Here is a 16389-nt window from a genome sequence, read left to right on the forward strand (position 1 = left end):
ACTCTTCTCTTCAGCAGACTTCTGAGGTTGGTGTACTGGTACTTCAGTCCTTCAGTTTTCAAATATACCTCATATTTTTACCTCTTTACATTTCACAGGGAAATATTACATTATTTACATTTATTTGTCAATTAAAGTTACTATTTTAGTTTGCACTTGGTTTCATCAATGAAACAAAAGATAACAATTACATTATGATGTATTTTTATAGGTTATGATAACAACTTATTCATACAGGGGATATACCCAAGCTTAACCTGACAGAATATAAAGCATTAAAACTAGAATTTCCTGGAATCCATTCGTAGTTTTTGTAGTTCTGACTTTCTGGTGAAGTAGCAGATTTGTTGTGTCCGGTTCCAAAATGTGTTATTCCACTCATCGCTGTGGGTTTTCAGCTGTAAGCATCTATTAGCTCAACGTCTCCAATATAACAAGATATATTTTCTAAATTTACCCTATATATGTTAATGACTGAATTTGAAGATTTGAGTAAATGCAGGCAAAGACAAAAAAGGTGGTTAAGCTTTATTTACATAAAAAAGGTGATTAAACCAAGTCAAATGTCCTAATCTTTGAATAAACACCACAAACAAGTCCAGGAATCACATGTAATCCAGGTGAGCTGCAGTACAAATAAACTGATCTTATAAAAAGATGATAATAAAAAGCAAACACAACCATTTATTTAATGTTTTAGGAACTTTATTCTATTTCCTGTTTTCTCTCAGAATCATTGATGCATCTTCCTTTATCTTAAAAGGTCAAATAAACCAGTTTTTGTCCACAACTCAAATCTTGTTTGTCTCTCCCGGTTTTGTTGGTTATGATATACAAAATAAGAACGGTGGGTGTTTTCCATAGCGGTGTATCTTCTGTACAGTACTTTGTTTTCATTTTAACTCCTCCTGCTCCTTCTCTCCTCGCTCCAGTCAGGGGCTTGTTTTACTTCTTCACGATCTGGATGACGTCCTCGTGCTCCATGATGTGCGTCAGGCCGACCCTCTGCGGGCTGTACTTGGTGCTGGTTCCCTGGAGGGCAAGAACACAGAAGGGTTTACATCCAGAACAGAAGCAGTTTTCTTTAATTTAGTCTTGTGCATGATTTCTTTTTTGGGTGAGTTGTGCACCACTGCAGCTCTACTGCCACCATCAGATCTCCAGCTGTCACCGTACGATGTAACACCTCTCATCTCACATAACATCCAAGTTCTGTCTTTGTTTATTTTAATGTACAGGTGGACATGAGAAAGTTTGTTTGGGTCATGTCACAATGTCAATGCCTCTAAAAAAAACAAAAACCTGAACTTACCCAGACAAGTGCATATTTGAACTGGCCGACTAAGGTTCTGTGGATTCGATGGCACTGCAGGCAGAAAGTAGAACAGACATATTCATCATCAGTTATATAAACTCTTCACATGTAAACTGAAGGCAGAGTTATAATGAATATACACGTGTGTGAACAATGTTCATACGTACCACATGTTCTACACTCGCTGCTCTTCTCATGATGATGGCATCGTTAAAGTCTGGGCGCTCTAAAGGAAAAATTAAGAATTTAATATACAAGTTATGTATTCATTTAAATGTGATAAAATGATGGATAAAAGAGGACAGATATAAGTGTACCTCCTCTTTTCTTTGTATAAATGCAAATCAGAGCCAAATATTCCCACAGCGTCTCCAACAGGTAATCCAGGTTCAACTTCATCCCACAGCTGAAGAAAGGGGGAAAGCCGTTAAAGACACATACATACAAACAGATAGTAAGATGACAAGTTTCCACCGAAGACGCTGGTATTCACACACCTGATGACAACACTGTTCGGCCTGCGAGCCAGGCGGTCCACCTCCTCGATGGAGATCTGATCCACCTTATTGTACACCTAAAATCACACAAACTATATGAGGGAGGGACAAACTCTAAACAAACACAGGCAGAGAAAGACGTTTTTTAACTTTCGTGAACAAAACGAGCTGCTGAAGTTAGAAAATCATCTTTGTACTAATCAAATCCTTTTCAAACCATTTTAAATGATATAAATTGACGTACATATAGACAAGGCATGTAAACTCTGTTCCCAACGATGACGTCGATGAACTCGTCTGGCGTGCTGTCCTCCCTGAAGAGGACCTCGGCGTTAAAGATTTCTGAGAAGAAGCGGTTAAGGAAATCAGCCTGACGATACTGTGAGTCTTTTACGAGTTCAATCCACGACTTGAGGATTTTATCCCCTGAACTTCCCCGTGTGAATCCACAAGGTCCATTACTGGTGGGGAACCTAGAGACAGGAGGACAGAAGGCGAGTAAGAGGGACAAGAGGGACGGGGAAATGTTTGTCTATGTCCTTGAAGGATACTGTATTCGTGAAGGATGAGCTGGACGAGCTTCTCGGAGCAGTGGGTGAGAGGAACTGTGGAGTTGTAGGAGAGGCCACCACCTTTCTTAGGCTGCAGGGAAAGGCAAAAAAAAAGCAGCTGTTGAAATTCAATCTGACAATTCAAGTATTTCTTCCTGGAAATGAAAAAATGATCATACAAAGGTTCTTTGTTTTCAACTGCTGAAACGATTCAGACCAGGTTTTTAACGTCATCTTCATTTATATCACTTTAAAAACTTCACCAGCACTTTACACGGCATCATTTCTCTAAAACTAACAGACAGATCACTGTAAAATTAACTGTGGATGATCATGACCTGATTCTGAATGTGTGTGATGAAACCTAGAGAGAGAAAAAAGATGAGAAGAGAAACTGTACCTTGAAATAAATATTTGGCTTTGCCATGTTGAGTCTGATGCCCACTGACTCCAACTCTTTTTCCAGAAGGGATCTAGAAACAAAAGGAAATGTCAAGGTGAGAATTTGAGGATGAAAACACAGGAGACTCACACAAGCCACAATAAATAACAAATGTGCTAACTCACACACCTCTGAACCTCTCCTTTGGTGGCATCCAGCATCATGATGACCACATCTGCTGTCCTGGCGACGGCAATGACCTGCCGACCTCGACCCTTACCTATCATAAGGTGGAAACTCAGTTAAACACAACGGCTCGGTTGGAGGCTCGGTCTTCTGTCAGAGCTAAACAAACCGTTACTGCCACACAGCATGTAGGAATTGGTTTTTGATAAATCATAAATAACTATATCTGATCAAATGAAACTATAACACTAAAACAAAAACTTTGCATGTCTGTGATTGTTTCAAACTAAATGCCACAACATGGAAGTATCTCGTACCTTGGGCAGCCCCCTCAATGATTCCTGGCAAATCCAGCAACTGGATGTTGGCCCCTTTGTACTGAAGAGGAACAAATAACAGTGTAAATATTAGATTAAGTGTTTTTTATCACAGTTATTAAATTATATGCACTGATATGAGTGTGTGTGTGTGTGTATGTGTGTGTTTACCTCGATGACACCAGGAATGCAGGTGAGGGTAGTGAACTCGTAGGAAGCAGCTTCACTGGCTGTTGATGTCATTAAACTGAGGAAGGTAGACTGGAGGACAGAGGGTTTCATGAGATCATCAGAATCTTTAGAGCATCACAGACTTAGTTAAGCATTCGTATTGTGAATCAGTTTCTCTTTGAGCCTGTACGACGACCCCGGAGCCACATCCCCTTCGTCCTCCCTTTTCTCAACATACCTTACCCACAGAGGGGAAACCGATGAGAGCCACACGAGCGTCTCCTGATTTCATCACATCGAAGCCCTCTCCTTTGCCCCCCGCCTTCGAGGGCTCCAGAAGCTGAGCTCTGTATTTGGCTAGCTTGGCCTTGAGCAAACCCAGATGGTACTCGGTGGCTGGGAGGAAAGAGAGAGAGGAGGGACCAGGTTACGAGATTTGATGACTCAATGCAAGTTCAAGTCATCGTCTATTAAACGTGGTGGTCACTGTCAGGTTGCCATATTACAGCATATATGTATAAGTATAATAGAGTATAATAAGAAACACACACATACACACAGATAAACAAACACACACACCAGCTAAATGACAGTTCATCCACGCTGCAGCTAACACTTAGCCACCGGTTTCCTCTCTCTCTCACCTTTGTTTTTCTGTGTCCGGGAGATTTCTCTCTCGATTTCCGAGATTTTCTCCGTGATCCCCATGGTGACGGTCCAGGTGATGCCTCAGCTACACTGTCCGGGGGAGAAGATACACAACAACACACACACACACAAACGTGTCACTCCACAGTTGTTAGCTTTGTTAGCATCCCGGCTAGCAGGCTAACATGGCTACCAAACAGCTTTAAAGCCGCGGTAACCTTAGCGAGTCAACGCGTGGGAGGTTTACATTAATATATGTGTAAAGAAATGTAATGTCAAGAGTTTAAAGAGGAGTTAAGATGGTTTAAATCTTACACTTTGACAGAGGCGACACTCGGCGGCATGCACGGGGACCGGATGTTAGACACCGGAACAGGTTCCGTGCCGGTAAAAGGTCCGGGGTGAAACAAGGAAGTCAGACGAGACGTTGACCCATCACCGGCATCGCTCGTCGTTGAACATGGCTGCGTCCTCAGGGCCGAGAGGACCGGCAGCTTCCGGCCCTTTTCAAGGCTTCCCGGTCCCGGTGGGCTCCGGCCCGGTACCGGAGGACGGTCCCGGGAAGGAGCCGAAGAAGAAGCCGTGTCGAGCCTGCTCGGACTTCACATCGTGGATGAAGAACCAGAAGAAGCAGACGCCAGCGGCTGCTCAGGTGACATGAGGCCCAGGTGGTGGTTTTTAAATAGAAGGATTGTTTGATAGTTTGTTATATGAAGTGGTTTGTTGTGTTGTCTGTGTCTCAGAGATTTGATGCTTTATTACAATGTTTGTCTGGTAAGAGACATGAAGACCTGGTTCTCAGATCAGTGAACAATTACCTTCACTATTGATTCATCTGAACATTATTCTCTCAGTTAATTATCTTTTAAACTTTGTGACAGTTCAAAACAGTGATATTTAATTGACCATCATCTGTCACAGCTAATCAACACGTTGACTAGTTTTTGCAGTTTGTCTCCATCTTTGGTCCAAACATTTTAATGTCATCACTTTACTGGTCCTCAGTTTGATGTATTCATCTTATTTGACACTCTAACTGCACCACAAGTCATCCACCACCTGCCTGCGTGTGATTGTGTATCTGAACATCTGTTGTCGTCCTCCAGGGGGTCGGAGCCACAGAAGCCGAGCCACCAGTGGACCCACAGTGTCCCCTGGACCGGGAGGAGCTGGGACGGAACTCCTGGTCCTTCCTGCACACCATGGCGGCGTATTACCCCGAGCGCCCGTCCTCCTTGCAGCAGCAGGAGATGGGACAGTTCATCCACCTCTTCTCCAAGTTCTTCCCCTGCGATGAATGTGCAGAAGACCTCAGAGGAAGGTCAGGTCTTTTCTGTAATATCTTTTAGTGTCATTATGAAACTCTGGCAGGACAATGGTATATTATTATTCTGATATAATCTGATGCTTCTCATTCTTTAGTTGTGTTAGGTTTCATCTAAAATGTCCCAATGTCAAATCTTGTGCTACAGTGATAAAAACCTGAGTTATTTCTCCCACCTATAGGGGGAGCCCAAGTGGAATTATAACATTGTGTTTTCTATTAGATATCTTTAATCAATTCTCAATTGACGTGATTTCCTCTCCACAGATTAAAAACCAACCACCCGGACACCACCAGTCGCCACGCCCTCTCTCAGTGGTTCTGTCGTCTCCACAACGGCGTCAACGCCCGGCTGGGGAAGCCCGAGTTCGACTGCTCCCGTGTGGATGAGCGCTGGAAAGACGGCTGGAAAGATGGTTCCTGTGATTGAAGGATCGTGGCTGGAGGGATGTTAAGACTGAGGTGAAGACAATAACTTCCTCCTGTCAGTGCGGGAACAAGCTCAGGTCTCATGTTGTGGGAAAACTTCATGTGAAGAGTGAGGTCAAAAGGCTCGTCATGCTTTGTTGCTGGTTAGTTATTATAACTATAAATATAACTTAAACTTTGGACCTGCTGTTAATTCAAGTCAATGAGAAGAGTCACAAATAAATTCTACATGTGAAACTGAAAACATGGAGGGAACCATGTTCTCAACATTTTATCTGTTTACTCACTACGTTGTTCCTCTGACTCGTGCTTGTGTTTTTGACCAATTTAGCTTCTGGATTGTTGTTTTTTTCAGATCCCAAATTGAATTAATCAATTACAGTTGTTGGTTTCTAGGCTGTTAGCTGTGTTTTGCAATCTTGTTTGATAATCTATGTATTTGATTGGAAATGTCTCCTATAAAATTGAATTACCAAATATGTCACAGAAATATATAGATTTATATTTTACATAGTGATGATTACAGAGTGTATTTTCTTGAACCATGTTGTGTATGTGTGTGTGTGTTTAAATTATGATTTGGTACTGAAATAATTTTATTTTCAAATGAAATGTTATTTTGCGTCATTAATAAATACAGATATGTTGTTGGTCACATCTTCACAAAGGTGATGGTTCATTTCATGTCAGTGTAAATTGTCTTTTGGCCAAAGCTCAGATAGAATGAGTCTTTTTGACGAGACCACATTGGTCACATGTCACGATTATTGCAAATATCCCATGATAAGAAACTTCTGACTATACTTCTTGTAGTGTTTGGCACAGCTACATCACATGACTGCCCTTCATGCCATGGCTCATGAATTAGGAATGTTTGAGAAAAGGAGTCCGGCAGGAATTCTTCCCTCCGTATATAGCTTGTCCTCGACGGCCTTCAGGGCCTTTGAGGACAACATTTGCTTTACCTTCATAAAAGCTGCAGGGCCGTGTGAGCCTTTGACAAATACGAAGTCATGCTTGCTGTGTGATATTCTTGTGGGGAATCTCGAAAAAATGCAGTGGAGTTTACATTCTATGATAAAGATATAAAAATCTAAACATTTCTTTCATTTCACCCTTATTCGTCACATTCTTTATGGAATGATTGAGCCACATTCACAGGTTCATATCCAGATTTCACTTTACCTATAGAGCACCGTGTGTTTGCCATTTATCCCCAATGACATCAGGACAGCAGAAAGTCTATATATCTTCCGTCGCAAACTAAAAACACAACTCTTACGACTATACCTTGAATAAAAGTTTAAACCAACAATAAAGCAGCACTTAAATGGCACTTACTTGCAGTACTTTGTAGTTTGACTTTCTTGAAGAGATTGTACTTTCTTGATTATTGTTCTGGGTTTGTACCCTCATGGTGGAAGGGACTTATTGTAAGTTTGCTTTGGATAAAAGAATCAGCTAAATGAAATGTAATGTAATGTAATATCTGGGGATATTTGGGCAACATTTACTATTTGACAAGTGGGCAGCTTTAGGTCCACGTCCCATTTAGCCACATAAATGCCAGAGGTCATAAAGGTCATCCGTATTACGTGGAAAAAGAGGGTCAGCAGTAATTTAAAGTAAAAGATGCAGTTAACTGATGAATAAACTATAAACAATGATAGACAATTTTCCTATTAGTCATATTATAATTGTTATGTCAACACTGTGTTGTTGTAATTTTGTAATCTATGGCTCAAGTTCCATGCAGTTGCTCTTTGTGACCGTTATTGCTTAAAAACTAAATAAAGAGTTAATCGTAAAAATAAACACATACAGTCAGCCTGTACAGCGCGGGCACGATCGACCCCCCCTTTCCCACTCTGCTCACCGTGCCCGCGCGCCTCCTCCCGGGTGCGCGCATGCAGGACCCGTCCCTACAGCAGCAGCAGCAGCAGCCTGCCGAGGAGCCGCTGAGCCGGGAGCGTGGAGCCGCCAGGAGGCACCGAGAGAGAGAGAGAGAAGATGGACGGAGTGGGATCGTTCGGAGCGGGCCGGACCGGGTCCAGCATCGACCCCATCGCCTTCGCCAAGCAGCCGCAGACCATCCTCCGGGTGCTGTCATGGGTAGGAGCGCGGTTTAATTTTTTATTAATTATTATTATAAGGGCCCGAGCACTGACAGGCACTGACAGACGTGAGGCCCTATTGGAATTGTAAGGATTATTGTTATTTTTTTTTTCTTTCAGGCAAATTAATTGGCTTTTTGAAGGCTTTAATTTATTGTGGTGCTGTTGTTTGTGTGTTTGTGCGCGCCTGTGTGCGTGTGGAGAGAGAGAGATAGAGGAGAGGAAAGGGGGGGGGGGGGCTGTGTGTTGTCGTTGCGGTGCCAGACTCGTGACGTGTTCTCACCGCAAACACACAAGACTCCGCAAAACCCTGGCGCGGTTAATTAGCCCCGTGCGTAAAAATGGAATAAAACCCAGGAAAGGAAATAGATGCTGGGTGTTTATGGATCGGTGCAGGGTGTAACCCAGCAGGCCCGGTGGTTCATCTGACACCATGACACTGGTTTCCACTATACAGATGTTTTTATTTCACACACCTCCATCCTCACCCCCCCACACACACGCTTTCATCTCAACACATTTATCCCGAACACGCGCAGATGTGCAGCAGAGCGATGGAGAGAAAAAGAGAAATTCATAATTCAGCAGCCTGCTCGTCCCCGCTGCTGATCATAATCATCATTCTATTTCTGCGTGTAATACACAATTGCGTTAGGGACCACACACACAAACACACACACACACACTCAACACGGTTTTTAATCTCAATCACATTATCAGCTCATATGATTTTCTTGCCGATTTACCCCTGAAACGGTCGTCGTCCGTCACCTCACCTGTGATTGGTCCGCGGACTCCATTACGCAGAGCCGCGTCGTGCCCTGACGTTTGATGTAGCGCGTCACCTCTGGATGACACGGAGAAGAATCTTCCTCACCAGCACAGAGGACTCACATGAAACACACACAGAGAGAGAGCAAGTCATCCTCATCCTCATCCTCATCCTCATCCTCATCCTCACCCTCACCCTCCTAATCCTCATCCTCATCCTCATCCTCATCCTCATCCTCATCCTCATCCTCATCCTCATCCTCATCCTCATCCTCATCCTCATCCTCATCCTCACCATCCTCATCCTCATCCTCATCCTCATCTTCCTCCTCATCCTCATCCTCATCTTCATCCTCATCCTCATCTTCATCCTCATCCTCATCCTCATCCTCATCCTCATCTTCATCCTCACCCTCCTCATCCTCATCCTCATCTTCATCCTCATCCTCCTCATCCTCATCATCACGAGCTCTCTGCTGGTTGTGTTTCATTTGTTCTTCTGATGCTTTAAAGCTCATGTGAGGAAGATTTATCACCGAGCTCTCATCACATCGTCAACATTGCTGCATCAGTGCATAAGAACCATGTTGTATCTGAACAATGGGTCTTTTTATAATTACTCTGGTGGTTATAGTGGTCAGAAGTAAAGGCATTAAAGGTTGAGCGTGTAGAATGTAGTGACATCTAGTGGTGACGTTGCACGTTGCAGCTGAAGACCCCTCACCTCAACCCCCACCCTCCAAAACATGATAGAGAACCCGAGGTAACCTTCAGTTGTTGTAAAAACTCAAAAGGTGTTTAGTTTGTCCAGTCTGGGCTACGGTAAAAAACATGGCAGCCTCCATAAAGAGGACCCGCTCCTTTTGTAAATATAAAATATTTAAATATAAAGGCTCATTCATGTGAAAAGAATAGAACAATTTGTACAATTTAGATGAAACACACTCGTGAAAACATCACTATTCAATTGCTGCTAACTGATAACTTTCACCTACATCTTAAAGACTGGACCTTGAAATGGAAATTAGTTAATATCAATAGGAATCAATCAGCAGGTGAGCAAATGTTAGAGATATTCTCACTTCAACCTCTTATATTCTTTGCATGTAGGCAGATCTGCTTTTCTTTTCATTTTCACATCAGCCTACACACAGAGAGAGTCTATTTTTATGAAGTGAATAAAGAAGAGGGAGGTAATGCAAATAAAATAAAATAAAAGGAACTGGGACAAAATGTACAAAGCTCAGCACGAGTGAATGAGCACATGGGCCCAAAAGCCTCCTTAATGTCAATCAAACAACACCAGATTCCACAAAGTTATAGATCGATGTTTCTCTAATGTGTCTGATTTCTTTCTCATCAAGATCCATAATTTATTCTTAGAGAAATCGAAGGTCTGGTAATGAAGAAGAAAGCTGAAACACATTCCTAGATTCTCTCCCTGATCTGGATCGGCCCCAAAAATTAACGAGCTCTTCCCTGACCCTTGTCTTACCCTGACATCCAAGTTTCCTGGTAATCCGTTAAGTTGTATTGTGTAATCGTGTTTACAAACCTACCAACAAACAAACAAACAGACAGACTTGGCAGAGTTAAAAAAGTAAATTACAGAGGAAAAACTGTCAGTAGTTGACTTTCCCTCGTAGTAAATCCTCCATGTTCTCCTCCTTCATCCACTCTCTACACGCTCTCGTGTTTTACAATCCTGCCATGTGAAAGTTTCTCCTTCCATTTTGGAGATGCAGCACTTTGACACACACGCGGCTTCATCAGTCTGATTCATTCAAAGCACCAGTTTGTGTCTGTGCAGATTATATCCACACATGTGATCAGTTTAAAATGTGGACCTGACATTATCCCCTTGTTTGCACCTCCACCATCATATGACCCAAACCCCCAAGTGTGAGCACATTGCTGTGTGTGTGTGTGTGTGTGTGTGTGTGCGTGTGTGTGTGTGTGTCACATGGCCCTATTCTGCCATGCAGAGTTAGTCAGCTGATCAGTGTCAGTGTGTGAGTGGAGAGCAAAGGGAGTGAGAGGAACGACAGAGGACAAACCAGAGAGATCACACATAGCTATAGTGGAGTTATTGATAAGAATGGAATTTCCTAATGAGGGGGGAGTGAAAAGTGGCAGAACACGAGCCCATAGCAACGTCTATCGTTTCCTCAATGGGAGCACAAGCCGCCTCGGGACGATGTGATTCTTAAGGGGAAGTGAAGCATCCACCTCTTCAGTCAGTCAGGGAGAGAGAGAGAGAGAGAGAGAGGAAATTAGGTTAATGCTTCTGGTCTTAGCCACGCTCTCTCTCTCTCTCTTGTAGTGCTGCCACAGTCCTGTTTCCAGTGGGCCTGTGTTTCTGCTTGTAAAAGAGACAGAAATAATTAAAGGAGAGAGATAATCATTCGTACATTAACATCCCTCTCTTCTTTCCGTCTTCAGATATTTTCCCTGGTGGTCTTCGCCTCCATCGTGAACGAGGGCTACGTCAACATGGGCAGCGAGCGTCTCCACTGCGTCTTCAACAAGAACGCCGACGCCTGTAACTACGGCGTGTTCATGGGCCTGGTGGGCCTGCTGGCCTGCTCCTTCTTCTTCCTTCTCGACTTCAAGTTCTCCTCCATCAGCTCTGTCAAAGACAGGAAGAAGGCCATCATGCTTGAGGTTGGCTTCTCAGGTGAGGAGGTGTAACCGGGTTGACAGACAGGAGCACTGTTTCCAGTCCCGTGGAAATGTTTCACGATGGGAGTGGCTCGTTATACTCAGTGGGCCAACTATAGAGACACATAAGACATAAATAGTCTCCTTTTAAACACTTGATCTGTTTCAAAGGCAGGATTTAAAGGGATTTCCCCAAAACACCCCGCACACTCACTTCTTTGTTTCAGCTGAACGCTTTTATGCACGAGAAAAAGAGATATGAAACCTGTAATATCACTTTACAGAGATGAGAAAGTATTTTTGATTTCGAAAAAGGGAACAACAAGCAGCTTCAGGTGGCTACTACGTGAAGAACTGTATGAAATCATCTTCATTTATAACATGATGTTGTGTTCTGACAGGTTTCTGGACCTTCCTGTACTTTGTAAGTTTCTGTTTCCTGGCCAATCAGTGGTCTCGGACCACGGCTGATGAGCTGCCACTCAACGCCGGGGCGGACGCAGCTCGGGCAGCCATCACCTTCTCTTTCTTCTCCATCATCACTTGGGTGAGGACGTGCAACTACACAAACACATGATCACACACAGTGTTGGGAAGGATACTTTCAAAACGTATTCCGTTACAGAATACAGAATACATGCCCAAAAATGTAATCTGTAACGTATTCCATTACATTAACTAATCTGAGTAACGTATTCTGAATACTTGGAATACTTCCGGTTTGTATTGCATTTTTTAAGTGCATGATTGCGGCGTTGTTATAGTCAGTGGAGCAGCAGCAGTTTAAACTCTCTCTCCGCCGATGCGGCGGGGCAGCTGGATGTCCGGCTCCCATCCACTCCCACCTCTGTGCCGGCCCCACCGGACGCTGAAGGACCCCCCCCCCTGAGCCAAGGCTGCCTTGCAGTGCAGCGATCGTTTCGGCGTCGAGTCTATTTTTTTTGCGCTCTACCAATTTTACCGATCACATTATTAAATGCCCCCTTCTGCCCATCCACTACAGACACACAAGCAGTCATAAAGATAAAAAGAGAGGGGGGGGGGGCGGAGAATACGTAATTTACCCTCGACACCCGACATTGAACGGAGCAAACAGCGGAGAAGTTCTTGAAGATGGATGACATTAAATTGGGACGCTGTTGCAGTTAATGTTGGAGCAACAAGTGACTTTATGCTTTTATACTACTGGGTCAACGGGTGATATTATTCAGCGTCCGGCGCTTCAGCGTCCGGTGTGAACCCGGCGTGCCTCGCTGGTCTCCTGCAGAGCCATGACAGCGGAGCTCTGGAAGCGCAGGTCGGGCAGCTTGCGGATCAGCAGCTCCGTAGATTTCTGGTAGCGACGGAACTCTCTCAGAGCCTCGGTCCCGAGCCGGTCGCGGTGAGGCTTCTTCACGCCGCCGGGGTCCGGGCTCTCTTACGGCAGCCCTGCTCTCCAGCTGCTTCCTGGGGGCTTTGCCGCCGGTGGATTTACGAGAGAGTGAATAAACTCGAGAAGTACCGTCATGTAATCCACTGATTTCAACAATGTAACTGTATTCTGAATACCATCTATTTATTTTGTAACTGTAACGGAATACAGTTACTCATAATTTGTATTCTAAATACGTAACGCCGTTACATGTATTCCGTTACTCCCCAACACTGATCACACACATATGCAACAATACATAGACAACCTTTGTTGATATAAGAATAAAAGTTAAACGAGATGCAGATACTAAGCCTTAATCGGATGTAAAGCGAATCACAGTCCTGCAGGTTCTCTAGAGTCAGTTAGAGTCAGGACCTATAAAAGAAACAAATGAGTTTCTAAAAAATAATCTTAAAGTTAAACAACACGATCTACGTTAAAGGAAATCACTAAGAAACTAAACTAAACTCTGGGATCAGGAGTTGGACATTCCTTTTTTCACTGAGCTGTTTGACTTTGAAGAGAAAATGAACATGACTTCAAACAAAGCCTCAGGATTAAGGCATGCTCCTCCTCCTCCTCCTCCTCCTCCTCCTCCTCCTCCTCCTCCTCCTCCTCCTCCTGATCAGTCAGGCCCCTGTTTGATTCATCCATGACCCGAACTGTGACCAGTCATCCACGTATGAATCAGTTTAAGGTGAAACTGGTTATGCATCTGCCGAACAGCAGTTAATCTTGTAAACATGGGGAAACAATTAGCCTAAGTAAGTCACCCTCTGCTGGTCATTTGACAGAATAAATGTTCTGGGTACTTCCAATTTGGCTTCACTTTCCTGACCCAGAGTCTGTGTATACACAGTCACCATACACTACTACAATATAACTAACTACTATAAAAAGAATAAAAAAACAAATAAAAACACAAATTCTGACTTTAGAAGAAGGTTTCCTGTCTTATTTCTGCGAATGAAAACTCAGCTTTCATAATTTCTGTGTCTTACTTTGATTGGTGCAGTAACGAGATCAGCTTTTCTTAACGATGCCCCTCTCTCTCTCTCCACCCTGCTGCCCCCTGTAGGCGGGTCTGACTGTGCGTGCGGTCCAGAAGTATCTGCTGGGCACAGACATGACCCTGTTCACCACGGAGCACATGGATGGCGGCGCACCCACCCAGCCGTACCCCTCCAATTCACCAGTAGGCGTAACCGCGGAGACCACAGAGACCTACCAGAGCCCCCCTTTCACTGAGAACAACGCAGCCCCCACATACCAGGTTCCCATTTACTAGAGCTGACAGACCCCATGGTGGAAGATGAGGCTCGGGGGGGTGGAAAGGGATGAAAAGTTAAAAGAAAAATCGCTTTCTGTGATGTCACACGTGCAGTTGTTTATGTGTTGATCTGATTTTTCTGTCACGGTTCAAAAAATGGCCTCCGCTTCTCCGTCTCCTCGTCGCGTTCGCTGTTCCTTCCTCAACATTCCAGCTCCGTCGGCACTTTTCCAGACCTGTAGTCGTGTTGAACGCAGCGTCCTCGGATCAGAGCAGATGAAAAGAAATGAAAAAATAAAGAAAAAGAGGAGATAAAGAAGAGGAGGCCGCTTTGCAGTATTCAAACACTATTTTGTCAAAAAGAAAAAACAGATGAAGGCATTAACAATTGAAGCGACTCCACCACAGAGGGCACTCACATGTGGCACCTTCACCCATCTTCCTCCTTTCATCCATCCAAGCCGTCACGGGGAATGTTTCTTTAGCTACACGCGCTCTGGCCGTTCCTCCCTCGCTCCTCGCTGCAGTGAAACGTGACCACGTGTGTTGAATCTGCATGTTTCCAAACTTAGACATCAACTAAGTGCCATACTGTGCTGTGCGTCTCAGACAGTGACTTAATTTAGTAGATTTTCACATGCTGTAAAAGTAGAAAAGAAAAAAACAACGATGACAAATGTTTTGTGACCAAGTGCAATATCTCACATTCTTATGTAGGTAGGTATGTACTGTAGCGTAGATAGGCTAGTTACCGCCAGATTAAGTTCAGGCACTGTCTCAAATTACTGACACGTCTTTGGATTGTATCGCAAATCTCAGGCAAGTGGGACACGGAGAAATTGTCGATCTGAATTGTTGAGCTTCCCCGGTGAAGTGTGTCAAATAGATTCATCCTCAAAGCCCGTCATTTACATGTCGTTATGCCATCTTTTTGTCTTCCTTGGTATCTTGAAGTCCACTTTCTACAGGAAAACAACATCACAATGCAAACTATTCCTCGAGAACGTTGTCACGACAGCTTCAAGGGTCAGTTTTCACAGTTTGATCACGAGTCAGTTATATATCGGTCTCAGGCACTGATGAAGTAGTCGAATAGGTTTAAAATGCACAAATTCAGTGCAACTACCTTGAAAAAGACGTCAAATGACAGCAAGGAGAAAAATAAAGAGACGTGAAACGACCAAAAGAGGCTAAAAGTGACTATAAAGAAGCAAGACGACCCCGACTTTCCTTGAAGGGTCCTGCTCCTGTGCAGGAGGGGGTGGGAGGCCTTTTGCTGTGTTATCTCCAAATCCATCCATGGTGCCAATGTCTGTGTGTTACAGTATTTGAGACAGTGCCCTGTGTTGAGTGTCGTACGTTTAAATTGGGGCAAGTGGGGAGATTCAAGTCAGGTGTGTTTATGTTTACGTTTTAGAAGCTGCCAAACTGCCCTGTGTTCTTATTGCTGTCCGTTGATTACCACGTTACTACTTTGTTGTTAATGTCGGTGGGATTTTACGTAATCACAGTGCAAAGGGGCCGGGGGGGGGCAACAGATGAGCTTTGATCCTGGGAGTGGGGGGGCGGGAGGTCAGGTTGTTGGATCAGTACAGTCTCAGGCATAAGCAAAAAAAGAAAATGCCATCTACCAGGAGATGGTTAGAGTAATTTGTTGCCATGGTGACAGGGGGCGGAGTTGGGTGGATGTGGGTCACTAATGATGTAGATAGTAATCATGCCAACGATGTTGGTGTGTAGCAGTGTCTCTTGTGTCGTGGTTCACATACACTCGCCATCAGTGAATATGTATTCTCCGTGTGTGTGTGTGTGTGTGTGTGTGTGTGTGTGTGAGTGATGCGTGTATGAGAGAGACACGTGGGTCTGCGTGTTCGTGTGAACTTCGTGACGCTTAAAAGTTATTTTCTCGAGCGTGCGTTTGTCAGAGTTTTAGTGCAGAGGAGGAAAATCATAAATCTGTTGGGAGCATTCGATAATTTCCACTGAATAACAATCGTCTTTCTGCAGAATATATTATATCAGTGTCACAGTCAAAATATCTCCAGTTATGAAATGAAAAGAAATGACTTGTTCTGTGTTTCCACGAAGATGAAAAGAGCCAAATATGAAAACTTCCTGTTAAAGTGAATCGACCTGTAGAATATCTCTCCTGTTCTTCTCTCTGATCCCATGTAGGCGGCGCCCCCTGCTGACCTGAGTAGGCTCTGCAGCAGAGGGATCGCTGAGGCTCTCCTGAGTTTTCAAAGTAATCATGATTATAATGCATGGAATTGTTGTATAGGACTCATTATATATTGAATACTGTGTCATTCTTAAGTTGACTCCACAGTGTTTTTGCA

At 43.9% G+C, this 16389-nt stretch overlaps 3 protein-coding genes across 3 annotated transcripts; 2 read left to right on the top strand and 1 right to left on the bottom strand.

Annotated features, from left to right (window-relative positions):
• Positions 1-523: 523 nt before the first annotated feature.
• On the bottom strand, positions 524-4449 carry drg2 (developmentally regulated GTP binding protein 2). Its single transcript, XM_061089496.1, has 14 exons — positions 4383-4449; positions 4064-4157; positions 3658-3815; positions 3420-3509; positions 3249-3309; positions 2935-3025; positions 2764-2836; positions 2364-2454; positions 2057-2154; positions 1813-1889; positions 1633-1721; positions 1483-1541; positions 1313-1366; positions 524-1032 (listed from the first exon to the last, which is right to left on the bottom strand). The coding sequence occupies exons 2-14, from the start codon at positions 4125-4127 to the stop codon at positions 946-948; spliced, it is 1092 nt and encodes a 363-aa protein (XP_060945479.1). The 5' UTR covers positions 4128-4157; positions 4383-4449; the 3' UTR covers positions 524-945.
• A 56-nt stretch (positions 4450-4505) lies between these two features.
• On the top strand, positions 4506-6487 carry gfer (growth factor, augmenter of liver regeneration (ERV1 homolog, S. cerevisiae)). Its single transcript, XM_061089504.1, has 3 exons — positions 4506-4719; positions 5174-5388; positions 5659-6487. The coding sequence occupies exons 1-3, from the start codon at positions 4528-4530 to the stop codon at positions 5819-5821; spliced, it is 570 nt and encodes a 189-aa protein (XP_060945487.1). The 5' UTR covers positions 4506-4527; the 3' UTR covers positions 5822-6487.
• Positions 6488-7830: 1343 nt separating this feature from the next.
• On the top strand, positions 7831-14068 carry syngr3a (synaptogyrin 3a). Its single transcript, XM_061089501.1, has 4 exons — positions 7831-7932; positions 11148-11382; positions 11768-11913; positions 13859-14068. Exons 1-4 carry the CDS (start codon positions 7831-7833, stop codon positions 14066-14068), a joined length of 693 nt encoding a protein of 230 aa, XP_060945484.1.
• The last annotated feature ends 2321 nt before the right edge of the window (positions 14069-16389 follow it).

This window comes from Limanda limanda, chromosome 17 (assembly GCF_963576545.1).
Source record: "Limanda limanda chromosome 17, fLimLim1.1, whole genome shotgun sequence".
NCBI classification, from domain to species: Eukaryota; Metazoa; Chordata; class Actinopteri; order Pleuronectiformes; family Pleuronectidae; genus Limanda; species Limanda limanda.